General features: G+C 42.2%; 1 protein-coding gene across 1 annotated transcript; it reads left to right on the top strand.

Annotated features, from left to right (window-relative positions):
* Positions 1–561: 561 nt before the first annotated feature.
* znf277 (zinc finger protein 277) lies at positions 562–14,614 on the top strand. The gene is made up of 11 exons (XM_041837898.2): positions 562–668; positions 3,021–3,237; positions 10,288–10,376; positions 10,496–10,578; positions 11,486–11,688; positions 11,942–12,074; positions 12,253–12,320; positions 12,497–12,593; positions 12,707–12,749; positions 13,017–13,191; positions 13,476–14,614. The coding sequence occupies exons 1-11, from the start codon at positions 635–637 to the stop codon at positions 13,660–13,662; spliced, it is 1,329 nt and encodes a 442-aa protein (XP_041693832.2). The 5' UTR covers positions 562–634; the 3' UTR covers positions 13,663–14,614.
* The last annotated feature ends 1,983 nt before the right edge of the window (positions 14,615–16,597 follow it).

Raw genomic sequence — 16,597 nt, 5'->3', positions numbered from 1 at the left:
CTACCATCTAGTGGTGTTTCTACACATTACAGCTGGAATGCACTGTGCATGTTTATGATTGATCAATGATCCTTCTCCCAAGAGAGGAGGTGTATGAGCAAATCAGAGACTAAGAAAATGATATGGGCACTGGTGGTACAGAGATGGCAGGAGCAGTGGAACAGCGACAATAAGGGCAGGCATCTATTCCATGTTCATAGTAAAGTCAGGGAGGGGAGGATGGTATGAAGGGACAGAAGAGAGGAGGCCATTTTTACAAGGCTAAGGGTGGGACACCGCCGGTATAATAAGCCATTAAATGTGATAGGAAAGCATCCAACAGGAAGGTGTGATTACTGCAAGGAAACAGAGACGTTGGAGCATGTGCTGATACAGTGTGGGCAGTATGATAGGGAAAGAGAGAGACTGAGTATCGGGGAGAATAGGATACTGTAATTTAGTTTAAATAGCATACTGAGTTGAAGATCGTTAGATACAATCACAAATATTTTGTTATATTTTTTAAGAGAAACGAGGCTGGCAGGTAGGATTTAGTTCCTCCCAGTACAGTAGGTGGCGGTAATGCACCATAACGTTGGATGCCGATAAACCCCACAGAAGAGCGTCAGCTGTATTGACCATGTGACATTTGAAGATGGCTGCCTGCATGGAGAAAAAAAGAATTTCAGGTACGTGTCACTTAATCTCTGGATAACGCAAATAATTAACCCATATGACTCTCCCCATGTCTTTATTATAAGAGGTATATATGAACGCAATTTCCTATTGAAGAAATACCTAATTTAATACACGTTAATCTTGCTAAAGAAGTAGCCAGCTGTTCAATTTGCTAGCTACGTTAGCTGAGCCAGCTATACCTACCTGTCAAATGCCATTCTGACAGGATTTACTCATACAGTATTATGACTTTGATACAAATAAAGTAGTTAAGTAATTTGTATAATGTTTTGGGGAGTCAGTTATTCACAATGTGATATTGTGCTTGCTTGTGTACTCATTGGGGCCGATTCGGATTTAGGAACCTTATGCCTTTTCTACCCCTTTCCTACGTACTTCTCAGTATTTGGGATTCAGACTTACCTTATTCAGTCCCATAACGTGCTCTGCAGTTGTGGCTACCTTGCGTGCTCTGATTAAACTTCATTCAACCTCTGAAGACCCTCCCACTTGCTGGCCAACATATTTTCTTGTGGAGTTTTCATTCAACAAGGTTTTCAGTACATGTATTTATCTTAAGCCATCCATTTAAATACGGTGTACCTTTTTAGTTAGCATTTTGTCAACAGACACTAGAATATGTCGAGAAAATGGGTTCAGAATATTAGGGATCAATGAAAGAAAGCCATCTAAATATATGCATATTCCTCTGTTTCAGCACCAATTGGTAGATTTTAAAGGTGGTACACATATAATCTCTCCCCTATGTGGAAGCTAGGAGAATTGCAACAGCACTAGGCTGCATTCAAAACATATTTCCCCGTAACATGTCGGAGATTCATGCTTGAGCCTTTTACTTTCGGTTTTGGTCCACCAGCTTCAAACGACTGTAAAAATGATATTTTCTGTTATTGAAAATATATTTCACAGCGATTTAGATGGTACAATGATTCCCTACACGATTCAGTACTTGGTTTCTCACATAAACTGAAATTGAGCGAACAGTGTAGGATTTTTAGCAACCAGGAAATGACAGAGCGATTTCTACATTGGCTGCTTGACCCGATTTCCACTAGATAACTCAGCCACAAAATATAATATAATGCAACAAAAAAAAATTGTGTGTAGCGCCTTTAAAAATAGTCTGATCTTGTAGATTATTTCGGTTTAGTATTTATGAATAATAAACAGGTTTGGAGAGCCTTTACACACGAAAGAAAGAAAATGGTGGTTTGATTCATTCTGAAAATTGCCACATTCTTCAACCAATGTAGGAATATTAGTGTACATGGAATTATAATAGGGAGAATAGTGTACAATAGTAGGCTATACCCTCATTTATTGCCCTTTATTGCCGGCACTAACCATGGAACTGTGTGATGACGCGGCCAAGTATTGCGCCATGCGTCGTGCTCTGTTATGGCTTGGTCTGCGCTCCGCTCCATAACGATTACTAATGATCCTCAGCAACAACCACACGGCCTTGACGGTGTTTACAGAGGAAGCAAATTTAAGGTAAACGAAACAATGGAATGAAATGGAATGATAATGTAGGCTATATCAACTGAAGGGAACTAACAGTAAATTGGCAGCTGAAATGTGTGGTTATTAGGCCTACTGACGGTCCATACTGATAGTGGCTAATATTTAACATGATATAAATAGAAAACGACTAAAGTCGGGGTAGCCTGTAATTAAGACATTCGAGAGTGCCCACCCTGCAAATTAAAAGGCCGTACAATTTAAATTCTGCATAATGGCACAGCATTTCATAAACTTTACTATGGTAAAGTTGATATGCTACAGTTTGCTGCCATATGACTGGTTTCACATGTCTCCAGCGATTTATAAAGTAAAATAGATCTAAAACAAGTGTCATTTATATTTACAATTCCCTTATCCAAATGGACTACTCATTTAAGTAGCTCTTATCAATAGCTCTTATCAAGATGTAAATGAAAGTGCATGGAGAATGGTGTTTTATTGGGAAAAAATAAAGTAGATGCTTTTTCCACTTGAAACCGGAAGGTTTGCTAGACCTTATTCATGGTTTCTTTGCGCGCAAAGGTGGTGGAATTATTAGGGAATTAAGTCAAGGTCAGAATATGCCGTATCTGTAGACACACGTCTACAGATAGCATGCTATTCTCATGCTTAAATTCAAGGTCAGAATACGCATAGAGAAAAGTGCATAAAAAGTGAATTACGTTCAATTTACGCGTGCTTAACTCAGGTCGGAAGAGGGCATTGTTCTTTTTTGGTCATATTGCTTAATATTTGTAATGCTCCATTTTTGAGAAGGGGTGAGAATCATATCAATCAAGCAATGTTTTAGAAGAGCATGTTTCACTCTCTCCCCTCAGATGAACAGGAGTGGATACTGGAGCCTCTGTGTTTCCCTGAGCAGCCTGCTACGGACATCGGCACCAACTCATCCTCTCATCATGACATGGAGGTGGTGACCTGTGTGCTCTGCTCTCACTCCGCCACTTTGTTAGAGAAGGACCGCCTCCTAAAGCACCTAGTACTGGAGCACAAGCTGGTCATCGCTGATGTCAAACTCATTGCTGACTTTCCTAAGTATGTAGCAGAGATATATATAGATATATATAGATGTGTGTGTGTATACAAAACATTATTTTCATGACATAGACTGACCAGGTGAATCCAGGTGAAAGCTATGATCCCTTATTGATGTCACTTGTTAAATCCACTTCAATCAGTGTAGCTGAAGGGGAGGAGACTGCTTAAAGAAGGATTTTTAAGCCTTGAGACATGGATTGTGTACGTGTGCCATTCAGAGGGTGAATGGGCAAGACACAAAATGTGCCTTTTGAATTGGGTATGGTAGTAGGTTCCAGGCGCACCGGTTTGTGTCAAGAACTGCAACGCTGCTTGGTTTTTCACGCTCAACAGTTTCCTGTGTGTATCAAGAATGGTCCACCACCCATAGGACATCCAGCCAACTTTGCACAACTGTGGGAAACATGGGAGTCAACATGGGCCAGCATCCCTGTGGAACGCTTTCAACACCTTGTAGAGGGCAAAGGGGGAGCAACTCAATATTAGGAAAGTGTTCTTAATGTTTGGTATACTCAGTATGTATGTGTGTGTAATATATATATATATATATATATATATATATATATATATATATATATATATATATATATATATATATATATATATATCACACCTACTCATTCAAGGGTTTTTATTTGTACTATTTTCTACATTGTAGAATAATAGAAGACGTCAAAACTATTAAATAACACATATGGAATCATGTAGTAACCAAAAAAGTGTTAAACAAATCAAAATAGATTTTAGATTCTTCAAAGTAGCCACCCTTTTCCTTGATGACAGCTTTGCACACTCTTGGCATTCTCTCCAACAGCTTCATGAGGTAGTCACCTGGACTGCTTTTCCAACAGTCTTGAAGGAGTTCCCACATATGCTGAGCACTTGTTGGCTGCTTTTCCTTCACTCTGCGGTCCAACTCATCCCAAACCATCTCAATTGGGTTGAGGTCGGGTCATCTGATGCAGCACTCCATCACTCTCCTTCTTGGTCAAATAGCCCTTACACAGCCTGAAAAACAAATGATAGTCCCACTAAGCACAAACCAGATGGGATGGCATATTGCTGCAGAATGCTGTGGTAGCCATGCTGGTTAAATGGGCCTTGAATTCTAAATAAATCACTGACAGTGTCACCAGCAAAGCACCATCACACCTCCTCTTCCATGCTTCACGGTGGGAACCACAAATGCGGAGAGCATCCGTTCACCTACAGTCGTGGTCAAAAGTTTTGAGAATTACACAAATACTAATTTTCAAAGTCTGCTGCCTCAGTTTTGATGATGGCAATTTGCATATACTCCAGAATGTTATGAAGAGTGATCAGATGAATTGCAAAGTCCCTCTTTGCCATGAAAATGAACTTAATCCCCAAAAACATTTCCACTGCATTTCAGCCTTGCCACAAAAGGACCAGCTGCCATCATGTCAGTGACTCTCTCGTTAACACAGGTGAGAGTGTTGACGAGGACAAGGCTGGAGATCACTCTGTCATGCTGATTGAGTTAGAATAACAGACTGGAAGCTTTAAAAGGAGGGTGATGCTTGAAATCATTGTTCTTCCTCTGTTAACCATGGTTACCTGCAAGGAAACACGTGCTGTCATCATTGCTTTACACAAAAAGGGCTTCACAGGCAAGGATATTGCTGCTAGTAAGATTGTACCTAAATCAACCATTTATCGGATAATCAAGAACTTCAAGGAGAGAGGTTCACTTGTTGTGAAGAAGGCATCAGGGCACCCAAGAAAGTCCAGCAAGCGCCAGGACCGTCTCCTAAAGTTGATTCAGCTGCGGGATCGGGGCACCACCAGTGCAGAGCTTGCTCAGGAATGGCAGCAGGCAGGTGTGAGTGCATCTTTTTATTTATTTTATTTAACCAGGTAGGCCAGTTGAGAACAAGTTCTCATTTACAACTGCGACCTGGCCAAGATAGAGCAAAGCAGTGCGATTTAAAAACAACACAGAGTTACACATGGGATAAACAAAACATACAGTCAATAACACAAATGAAAATCTATATACAGTGTGTGCAAATGTAGTTATGGAGGTAATGCAATAAATAGGCCATAGTAAAACATTATTACAATTTACTATTAACACTGGAGTAAAAGATGTGCAGAAGATGATGTGCAAATAGAGATACTGGGGTGCAAATTAGAAAAATAAATAGCAATATTTGTGTGGGCTAATTACAGATGGGCTGTGTACAGGTGCAGTGATCGGTAAGCTGCTCTGACAACTGATGCTTAAAGTTAGTGAGGGAGATAAGTCTCCAGCTTCAGAGATTTTTGCAGTTCGTTCCAGTCATTAGCAGCAGAGAACTGGAAGGAATGGCGGCCAAAAGAGGTGTTTGCTTTGGGGATGACCAGTGAGATATACCTGCTGGAGCGCATACTATGGGTGGGTGTTGCTATGGTGACCAATGAGCTAAGATAATGCGGGGATTTGCCTAGCAGAGATTTATAGATGACCTGGAGCCAGTGGGATTGGCAACAAATATGTAGTGAGGGCCAGCCAACGAGAGCATACAGGTCACAATGGTGGGGAGTATATGGGGCTTTGGTGACAAAACGGATGGCACTGTGATAGACTACATCCAATTTGCTGAGTAGAGTGTTGGAGGCTATTTTGTAAATGACATCGCCGAAGTCAAGGAATGGTAGGATAGTCAGTTTTACGAGGGCATGTTTGGCAGCATGAGTGAAGGAGGCTTTGTTGCAAAATAGGAAGCCAATTCTAGATTGGAGATGCTTAATGTGAGTCTGGAAGGAGAGTTTACGTTCTAACCAGACACCTAGGTATTTGTAGTTATCCACATATTCTAAGTCAGACCCGCCGAGAGTAGTGATTCTAGTCGGGCGGGCAAGTGCAAGCAGCGTTCGATTGAAGAGCATGCATTTAGTTTTACTAGCGTTTTAAGAGCAATTGGAGGCTATGGAAGGAGTGTTGTATGGCATTGAAGCTCGTTTGGAGGTTTGTTAACACAGTGTCCAATGAAGGGCCAGATGTATACAAAATGGTGTCGTCTGCGTAGAGGTGGATCTGAGAGTCACCAGCAGCAAGAGCGACATCATTGATATACACAGAAAATAGAGTCGGCCCGAGAATTGAACCCTGTGGCACCCCCATAGAGACTGCCAGAGGTCCAGACAACAGGCCCTCCGATTTGACACATTGAACTCTATCTGAGAGGTAGTTGGTGACCCAGGCAAGGCACTCAGTTGAGAAACCAAGGCTATTTAGTCTGCCAATAAGAATGCGGTGATTGACAGAGTCAAAAGCCTTGGCCAGGTCGATGAAGACGGCTGCACAATACTGTCTTTTACCGATTGCGGTTATAATATTGTTTAGGACCTTGAGCGTGGCCGAGGTGCACCCATGACCAGCTCGGAAACCAGATTACATAGCGGAGAAGGTACCGTCGGATTCGAAATGGTCAGTGATCTGTTTGTTAACTTGGCTTTCAAATACTTTCGAAAGGCAGGGCAGGATGGATATAGGTATGTAACAGTTTGGATCTAGAGTGTCACCCCCCTTGAAGAGGGGGATGACCGCGGCAGCTTTCCAATCTCTGGGGATCTCAGATGATACGAAAGAGAGGTTGAACAGGCTAGTAATAGGGGTTGCTACAATTTCGGCTGCTAATTTTAGAAAGAAAGGGTCCAGATTGTCTAGCCCAGCTGATTTGTAGGGGTCCAGATTTTGCAGCTCTTTCAGAACATCAGCTATCTGAATTTGGGTGAAGGAGAAGCGGGGGGGGCATGGGCAAGTTGCAGCGGAGGGTGCAGAGCTGGTGGCCAGGGTAGGGGTAGCCAGGTGGAAAGCATGTCCAGCCGTAGCAAAATGCTTATTGAAATTATTGTATATTTATCGGTGTTGACAGTGTTTCCTAGCCTCAGTGCAGTGGGCAGCTGGGAGGAGGTGCTCTTATTCACCATGGACTTTAGTGTCCCAAAACTTTTTGGAGTTAGTGCTACAGGATGCACATTTCTGTTTGAAAAAGCTAGCCTTTGCTTTCCTAACTGTTTGTGTATATTTGTTCATGGGCTGTTTGATGCTAATGCAGTACGCCATAGGATGTTTTTGTGCTGGTCAAGGGCAGTCGAGTCTGGGGTGAACCAGGGGTTATATCTGTTCTTAGTTCGGAATTTTTTGAATGGGGCATGCTTATTTAAGATGGAGAGGAAAGCACTTTTTGAAGAACAACCAGGCATCCTCTACTGACGGAATGAGGTCAATATCCATCCAGGATACCCGGGCCAGGTCAATTAGAAAGGCCTGCTCGCTGAAGTTTTTAGGGAGCGTTTGACAGTGATGAGGGGTGGTCGTTTGACCGCGGACCCATTACGGACGGAGGCAATGAGGCAGTGATCGCTGAGATCCTGGTTGAAGACAGCGGAGGTGTATTTAGAGGCTAAATTAGTCAGGATGATATCTATGAGGTTGCCCACGTTTACTGATTTAGGGTTGTACCTGGTAGGTTCCTTGATAATTTGTGTGAGATTGAGGGCATCTAGTTTAAATTGTAGGACGGCCAGGGTGTTAAGCATATCCCAGTTTAGGTCACCAAGCAGTACGAACTCTGCATGCAAAGTGAGGCAAGGTTAGAAGGGCAGCAAAGAAGCCACTTCTCTCCAGGAAAAACATCAGGGACAGACTTATATTCTGCAAAAGGTACAGGGATTGGACCTTTGAGGACTGGGGTAAAGTCATTTTCTCTGATGAATCCCCTTTCCGATTGTTTGGGGCATCCGGAAAACACCTTGTCCGGAGAAAACAAGGTGCGCGCTACCATCAGTCCTGTGTCATGCCAACAGTAAAGCATCCTGAGACCATTCATGTGTGGGGTTGCTTCTCATCAAGGGAGTGGGCTCACTCACAATTTTGCCTAAGAACACAGCCATGAATAAAGAATGGTACCAACACATCCTCCGAGAGCAACTTCTCCCAACCATCCAAGAACAGTTTGGTGACGACCAATGCCTTTTCCGGCATGATGGAGCACCTTGCCATGAGGTAAAAGTGATAACTAAGTGACTCGGGGAACAAAACATCGACATTTTGGGTCCATGGCCAGGAAACTCCCCAGACCTTAATCCCATTGAGAACTTGTGGTCGATCCTCAAGAGGCGGGTGGACAAACAAAAACCCACAACTTCTGACATACTCCAAGCATTGATTATGCAAGAATGGGCTGCCATCAGTCAGGATGTGGCCAAGAAGTTAATTGACAGCATGCCAGGGCGGATTGCAGAGGTCTTGAAAAAGAAGGGTCAACACTGCAAATATTGACTCTTTGCATAAACTTAATGTAATTGTCAATAAAAGCCTTTGACACTTATGGAATGCTTGTAATTATACTTCAGTATACCATAGTAACATCTGACAAATATCTCATAACACTGAAGCAGCGAACTTTGTGAAGACCAATACTTGTGTCATTCTCAACTTTTGACCACAACTGTACTCTGCGTCTCACAAAGACACGGCAGTTGGAACCAAAAATCTCAAATTTGGACTCATCAGACCAAAGGACAGATTTCCACCGGTCTAATGTCCATTGTTTCTTAGCCCAAGCAAGTCTCTTCTTCTTATTGGTGTCCTTTACTAGTGGTTTCTTTGCAGCAATTCGACCATGAAGGCCTGATTCACGCCGTCTCCTCTGAACAGTTGATGTTGAGATGTGTCTGTTACTTGAACTCTGTGAAGCATGTATTTGGGCTACAATTTCTGAGGCTGGTAAACTCTAATGAACTTATCCTCTGCAGCAGAGGTAACTCTGGGTCTTCCTTTCCTGTGGCGGTCTTCATAAGAGCCGGTTTTATCATAGCGCTTGATGGTTTTTGCGACTGCACTTGTAGAAACGTAAAAAAGTTATTGAAATGTTCCGTATTGACTGACCTTCATGTCTTAAAGTAATGATGGACTGTCATTTCTCTTTGCTTATTTGAGCTGTTCTTGCCATAATATGGACTTGGTCTTTTACCAAGTAGGGCTATCTTCTGTATACCACCCCTACCTTGTCACAACACAACTGATAGGCTCAAACGCATTGAGAAGGAAATAAATTCTACAAATTAACTTTTAACAAGGCACACCTGTTAATAGAAATGCACTTGTTTAACACTTTTTTGGTTACTACATGATACGTGTTATTTCATAGTTTTGATGTCTTCACTATTATTCTACAATGTAGAAAATAGTAAAAATAAAGAAAAACCCTGGAATGAGTAGGTGTGTCCAAACTTTTGACTGTGTGTGTGTGTGTATACAGTACCAGTCAAAAGTTTGAACGTGGTCTGCGGTTGTGAGACCGGTTAAACGTACAGCCAAATTGTCTAAAACGACGTTGGAGGCAGCTTATGGTAGAAATGAACATTACATTATCTGGCAACAGCTCTGGTGGACATGCCAATTGCATGCTTCCTCAAAACTTGAGTCATCTGTGGCATTGTGTTGTGTGACAAAACTGCACATTTTAAAGTGGCCTTTTATTGTCCCCAGCACAAGGTGCACCTGTGTAGTGATCATGCTGTTTAATCAGCTTCTTGATATGCCACACCTGTCAGGTGGATGGATTATCTTGGCTAAGGGATGTAAACAAATTTGTGCACAAAATTTGAGAGAAATAAGCTTTTTGTGCATATGAAAAATATCTGGGATTTTTTTATTTCAGCTCATGAAACATGGGATCAACACTTTACATGTTGCGTTTTATATTTTTGTTCAGTGTATAAAATACATTTTCTACTGTATGTAGCCTCTGAGTCCTCCTGACCACAACTAGAATGGATCTATTTCTATGGTCCTGATTATCAAGTTTCCTATCACGATTGCGGCACAAGTTTGATGCGTTTGATCTATACAAACAGTTATAACACAGTAATAGCTGTCACGAAAACTGTGATAAATCACAAGGAGAGATTGTCAAGCGTGACTGGCTACGTTTTGTGTTCAGTTCCCTGCCTCTTCTCCAGAGGAAATGCATCACATACTGCCTGTCTGTCACACTAAAATAAACTGTGTTCTACTGTGTCCATTTCTTTCAGATACATGCAATATTGGAAGAACAGAATCTCTGAGCAACCCATCACAGATTTCTGCAGTGTGATCAAGACTAACTCGCAGGGCCCTGTTGGTAAGTGGGATTTAATTTACTATAGAACAGATAGCCTGTAGGTTCACAATATGGCTGCTTCTACTTTACCCTGTTCTTGCATTATATTATTTAATATACCCTCTTGTTGTGCTTTTCAGAAAAACAGGAGCACTACTTCCTTCTGTGTGATGTCCTGCCAGAGGACAGGGTCCTCAGAGAACATCTCCAACAGAAACGACTGGTGAGTTACATTTTAGTCATTTAGCAGACTCTCTTATCTAGAGCGAGTTACAGGAGCAATTAGGGTTAAATGCCTTGCTCGACAGATTTGTCACTTAGTCAGCGCGGGATTCGAACCAGCGACCTTTCGGTTACTGGCCCAACGCTCTTACCCGCTAGGCTAACTGACACGTTCTCAGAACAAGCGCTGCTGCGCTGGTTACTGCTCTATTTTATGTCAACAATATACTGTATGTCCCTGGGCTAATATTCACAAAGCATCTCAGAGTAGGAGCGCAGATCTAGGATCAGGTCTTCCCTGTCCATAGGAACATTCTTCATTATCTGAAAGACAAAACTGATCCTAGATCAGCACTTCTACTCTGAAACACTTTGTGACCTCCCACTGGGACTGCATAGTTTAATTTATGCTATGTTATGATTTGTTTCTGGTATCGAGAAGTTCAGGATGCAAGAAAGTATTCGACCATTCAGATGGAGAGTTGATTCAGTCATTATTTAATGGTTACAGTACTGGATTCAATATGATAGGCGGTACGGACGTAGCCTCCTGTCATCTGAATGACTTCCATAGAAAATCTCTGTTTTATATAATGCTCTCCGAGCTACTTCTGTCCATCATCTGCCAACCATCATTGAGTGTCACTCATCTACTACCGTAGTATCACCCTACATGGTATCGTGTGGCACCCTAGCCAGGCCATTCCATCACATACTCCTTCTAAGATTAGCACCATTGGCCCCCAAACTATCTTGGCACACCGACCCTCTGTCACTCACCAGTGACCTCTATAACACATGGCGTGTCCTTGTCCTCTCTCCCACATGCAGCTCAGGAGTTTACAAACATTAATAATCTTGTATCAAAAAGTAATCATGCTAGTAACTCCCACTGTGTTGGTCCACAGGAGGAGATCCTGGAGCAGCAGCAGAGGGAGAGGGATGACGACAGCTTCCAGCGCATCTGCATGTTCTGCAATGACCAGTTCACTGGGAACAGGTCGTCACTGCTCAACCACATGGCCAGGGAGCACTCGTTCAGCGTGGGGCTGCCTGACAACATAGTGTACTGCGTAGAGTTCCTGGACCACCTACAGAGCAAACTGGATAAGTAAGTTAGAGTTTTTGGAATGGATATCCTTTTTACATAGTTTGTTTATACTATTTAAAAAATGTGGAAATACAATTCTGGATGTCATCTGTAGTTTACTGATATTAGTAACGCTGTAGTAACGTTTTCCAGTACTTTTAGTTTTACTGTGAAGGAGAGCGCTGGTGGGTGTCACACTGATACAGGAATTAGCATTACTCAACCAAACGACATTTCACAGAGCTTTGAGTGTTTCATTGTTTTTTGTTCCCAGTCTGCAGTGCCTGTATTGTGAGAAAACATTCAGGGACAAGACGACACTGAAGGATCACATGAGAAAAAAACAGCACCGCAGAATCAATGGCAACAACCGCGAGTACGACCGCTTCTACATCATCAACTACCTGGTACGCTCACTGCTGTGTGGGTGGGGGTGTGGGTGTGAGAGCATATCTAACAAATAGAAATTGATATTACAAAATATTTGATCTGAAAATATACTATTTTCACAAATTGAATTTTGTTTAAAGTCTCATTAAATGTAAATAAAGTGATGAAGACTACGGTCTGTTTTCCCTGCTACAGGAGCTGGGGAAGACATGGGAAGAGGTCCAATCTGAGGATGATCGGGAGATGGTGGAGGATGAAGATGAGTAAGGATTGTCCTCGTGACACGGTCATAATTGTTGTTTGGGATGGTCAAATTATTTGTAATCTGTGTTCTCTAGGATTAAATGGTATGCACTGTTGCAGTGTTGTATTTACCATTTATTGAGGAAAGACTAATGGTGAATAGATTTTCTAATGGCTCTGTCTGTCCTCTCTTCAGTGATTGGTCAGACTGGCAGGCTCACCCAGTGTGTGCTGTGTGCCTGTTCTGTGAGCAGCAGTCAGAGAGCATGGACAAGATCTACACACACATGGAGGTAACACAATCCCCTAATGCATTTGTTGACAAATTAGGCCCATGCATTGCCTGTTTGGGACTAGCTACTTCAATATGGTTCATGGATCTGTTTTTCTTCACCATGTATTTCAGGAAACCCACAGATTTGATCTGCACAAGTTGAAGACAGATCTCAGTGAGTAATATTGGACAACTGCTATGCTTGGTATTTCAAACCCCACCATAAAAGAAAAACACATCCATCCATCCAAATGAATGGTCATACCAGTCCTTCACATACTAGGGCTGCATTTACACAGGCAGCCAAATTATGATATTTTTCCACTAATTGGTCTTTTGACCATCCAGATCAGCACTTTTGCCAATAATTAGGCAAAGGGTCAGAATTTGGTTGTCTGTGTAAACGCAGCCTAAGTGTCCTGATAAGCATGTCTTCTTCCAGATCTGCGGTTCTACCAGCAGGTCAAACTGGTCAACTATATCAGACGAGAGATCCACCAGTGCCGTTGCTATGGTTGCCAGGAGAAGTTTGGCTCCAAAGCTGAGGTTATACATCATGTAATGGATGCAGGTCACGTGATGCAGCTACCAGAGACGTCAACCTGGGACCAACCACAGTAAGTCTGGAGCTCTCATAATAACTGTCCGTGGAAAATGTATTGTTTACTTGTAATATTGTTAACTAAAACCATATTAAGAACAATAACAAGACTATTGTTTTACTACGGTTTAAACGTGATGTGTTATTGGAGTGCTGGATAAATGGTACTATTAAAGTATAATTGCTCAACTCTCCATCTGGTGGCTATTGTAACTGTTTCTGACCTCTAAGTGCTAGCCATTATTGTCCAACAGTCTAAGTGCCAGTCATTACAGCCCATACTCCCTGTCTCCACTTCAGATATTATTTCCCCACCTATGAGAACGATGCCCTCCTCTGTGCCTTGTCGGACAGTGAGAGTGAATCAGAACACACAGGCCCTTGGGGAGACGTCCCTGTCATAGCTGAGGACATCTCTAACCTGAGAGCCCTGAAGCAGACCAGCGTCCTCAACCACCTTCTGAAGAACACGGACAGCTCTAGTTAAAAAGCTGATGATGTTATATCATCTCAGTGGAGGCTGCTGAGGGGAGGACGGCTCATAATAATACCATGGAAACCATGTATTTGATAACATTCCACCTATTCCGCTCCAGCCATTACCATGAGCCCGTCCTCCCCAATTAAGGTGCCACCAACCTCCTGTGAAATGTGTATGCCTATGGTCTGGACTCAGAGGGACACAGTACAACAACTTTTCTCACCTCTGAATCTCAACAAGACACTGATGCTCATCAGACCAGCAGAAATGAACATGGCCTGTTTCAGAAGATAATTTCCTGAGCCTGGACTACGTTTATGTATGATTTAATATGCCATACTTGGTACTAATTACCATGTGCAACATACCGGCAGATGAATTTAAGTTTCATACAGTATAATGATTGCTGACAAATGTGACCTCAAAGGCAGTTTATTTATGTTTCAGCAACTGACTGCAGAGATGTGTAACAATTGCTGAATGTAAATAAACATGATGAATATACTGTAACCGCTGGTTCCCTCTCATTTAGCTTGAATATACAATATGTGTATGAACACAACACTATTATTTTCTAAAAACCCTGAGCTGCAGTAAAGTAAAAACATTCTACAGATGAAATTGGAATCTGTCTGACTTAGTAGAGAGGAGATAGACTGACTTCCATTTTAACATCTAGTGCTTTTTGTCAGCCTTCGTGGTCTTAGCATGAGTGATGTGTTGTGTGGCTTTGCCCAGAACCAGCTGCCGTATAGTCGACCCCAAACTGCAAAGTGGTCAGTGTCTCCACCACGTTGTTCACATCAGGACTCGCACTAAAACAGAAAACACATAGAAGTAACACGTTTTGGATAAGTAATACGTCCAGTTAAAATACATCACATTATCAAAATCATATTAATCAGATAAGCAATGAATCCTGTCAAGACATATTTCAAAATAAATATTTGGGAATGTCTTTGAGTCAGATTATTTTCAGAATTTTAGAGGGAGAAAACATTACCTTCATCTCCACTGAGACACGGCTGAAGCAGGTGTGTAAGTTCAGAGTTTCTAAAAGTTACATGCAGCGCATTACATTTCAGGGCACTGAACCTAAAAAGCACAGACCTCGACCAGTCTCTGTCGTTTGGCATCTGTCTTGGCGATGAGCTCGGACCCCGCCAAGTCACACAGGGTCAGCGTATCGTGAGACGTCACCCCAGAGACACAATATGTACCCTCCACAGTCAGGGTGAGCAACAGGTGAGACCGAGAGCTGAGGGAGAGACTCCTAGCAATGTGTTCACAACCGCACTAGTATTGACATCATGACCTGAGGTAGGCCTACCTTTCTATGTTCATATTGACATCATGACCTGAGGTAGGCCTACCTTTCTATGTTCATATTGACATCATGACATGAGGTAGGCCTACCTTTCTATGTTCATATTGACATCATGACATGAGGTAGGCCTACCTTTCTATGTTCATATTGACATCATGACATGAGGTAGGCCTACCTTTCTATGTTCATATTGACATCATGACATGAGGTAGGCCTACCTTTCTATGTTCATATTGACATCATGACATGAGGTAGGCCTACCTTTCTATGTTCATATTGGTTGAGCCCATCTTTCATCACGTTCAGAATGTCGATCTCGGTCTTCACCTCGACGTGGGTCAGCCCAGACACCGCGATGGACTTCCCCTGGGTCCGGATCTCTAATGAACTGGTGGGACTTTGACAGGAGATCATTTAGGCCAGGGTTTCCCAAACTCTGTCCTGGGGCCCATCCTGGGTGCAAGTTTTGTTTTTTGCCCTAGCACTACACAGCTGATTCAAATAATCAAAGCTTGATTATGAGTTGGTTATTTGAATCACCTGTGTGGTTCTATGGCAAAAAACAAAACGTGGGCCCCAGGACCGAGTTAGGGAATCCCTGATTTAGGCTGTCGTAGTAGATTTCCAACATGGATATCTGAATAAAGGATAAATGACCCTTTAAGTAAACTTCTTCAGTATTGTTCTCTTCAATCTTTTTACTGGGTTCAACATGAAATCATACCTTTAAAGTATGAGATTTTCTTTACATATTCACAGCAACTCTCTGACAGACCTAAGGACAGATACATAGAGGCAGGTTTGAGATCAGACGCACACATCCATCAACATCAAACATGTCCATAACACGTACATAGTCCCACAAAAGAAACAGCAGTAAGAGGATTGTTTTGTTTCCCTGACTATGGTGCTCCAGCTGATAACATATTGATGGCCAGTATTCATATAGCATAATATGGCAATGAGACACAATTAGTCTCGCATGGCCCTCAGTGATAGGCTTTCACACTTCACCAAGGGAACCTGATGTGTAAAGACATTGTAAAGAGAAATGTTGGTGAATTGTTTATAAAGAATTTCTTACATATTATATTACAAAAATACTTCTGTTAATTTTAACATAAAATATATATATAAAATATTGGTAGTGTTTATTAATAGTGATGCAGCATTATATCCGACAGCTCTAAGTGAAGTGCTGCCAAAATGTTACCTGATATTGACTCCAGGTTTGACTTTGGTGCCCATCATGGTGTAAGTTTTCCCAGAGCTTGTCTGACCATAGGCTAGAATACAGACGCTATTGTATATCCAACCGCACAAGACCTTACTATGGGCAGGGTCCCTACAAATACTTCCTCCTGCATGGAGACAAATTGAGAGCCCACCGGCACAATATCTAATACCATCACACAACAAATGTCCTAATCACAGGAGCTTGGGGGCACCTTAATTGGGGAGGATGGGCTCGTGGTAATGGCTGGAGCGGAATAGGTGGAATGGTATCAAACACATGGTTTGCATGTGTTTGATGCTATTCCATTTGTGCCATTCCAGACATTATTATGAGCTGTCCTCCCCTTAGCAGCCTCCTGTGGTCCTAATCCATTGGGT

This window comes from Coregonus clupeaformis, chromosome 19 (genome assembly GCF_020615455.1).
Source record: "Coregonus clupeaformis isolate EN_2021a chromosome 19, ASM2061545v1, whole genome shotgun sequence".
Classification (NCBI taxonomy): domain Eukaryota; kingdom Metazoa; phylum Chordata; class Actinopteri; order Salmoniformes; family Salmonidae; genus Coregonus; species Coregonus clupeaformis.
This window is presented reverse-complemented; position numbering and strand designations above follow the sequence as displayed.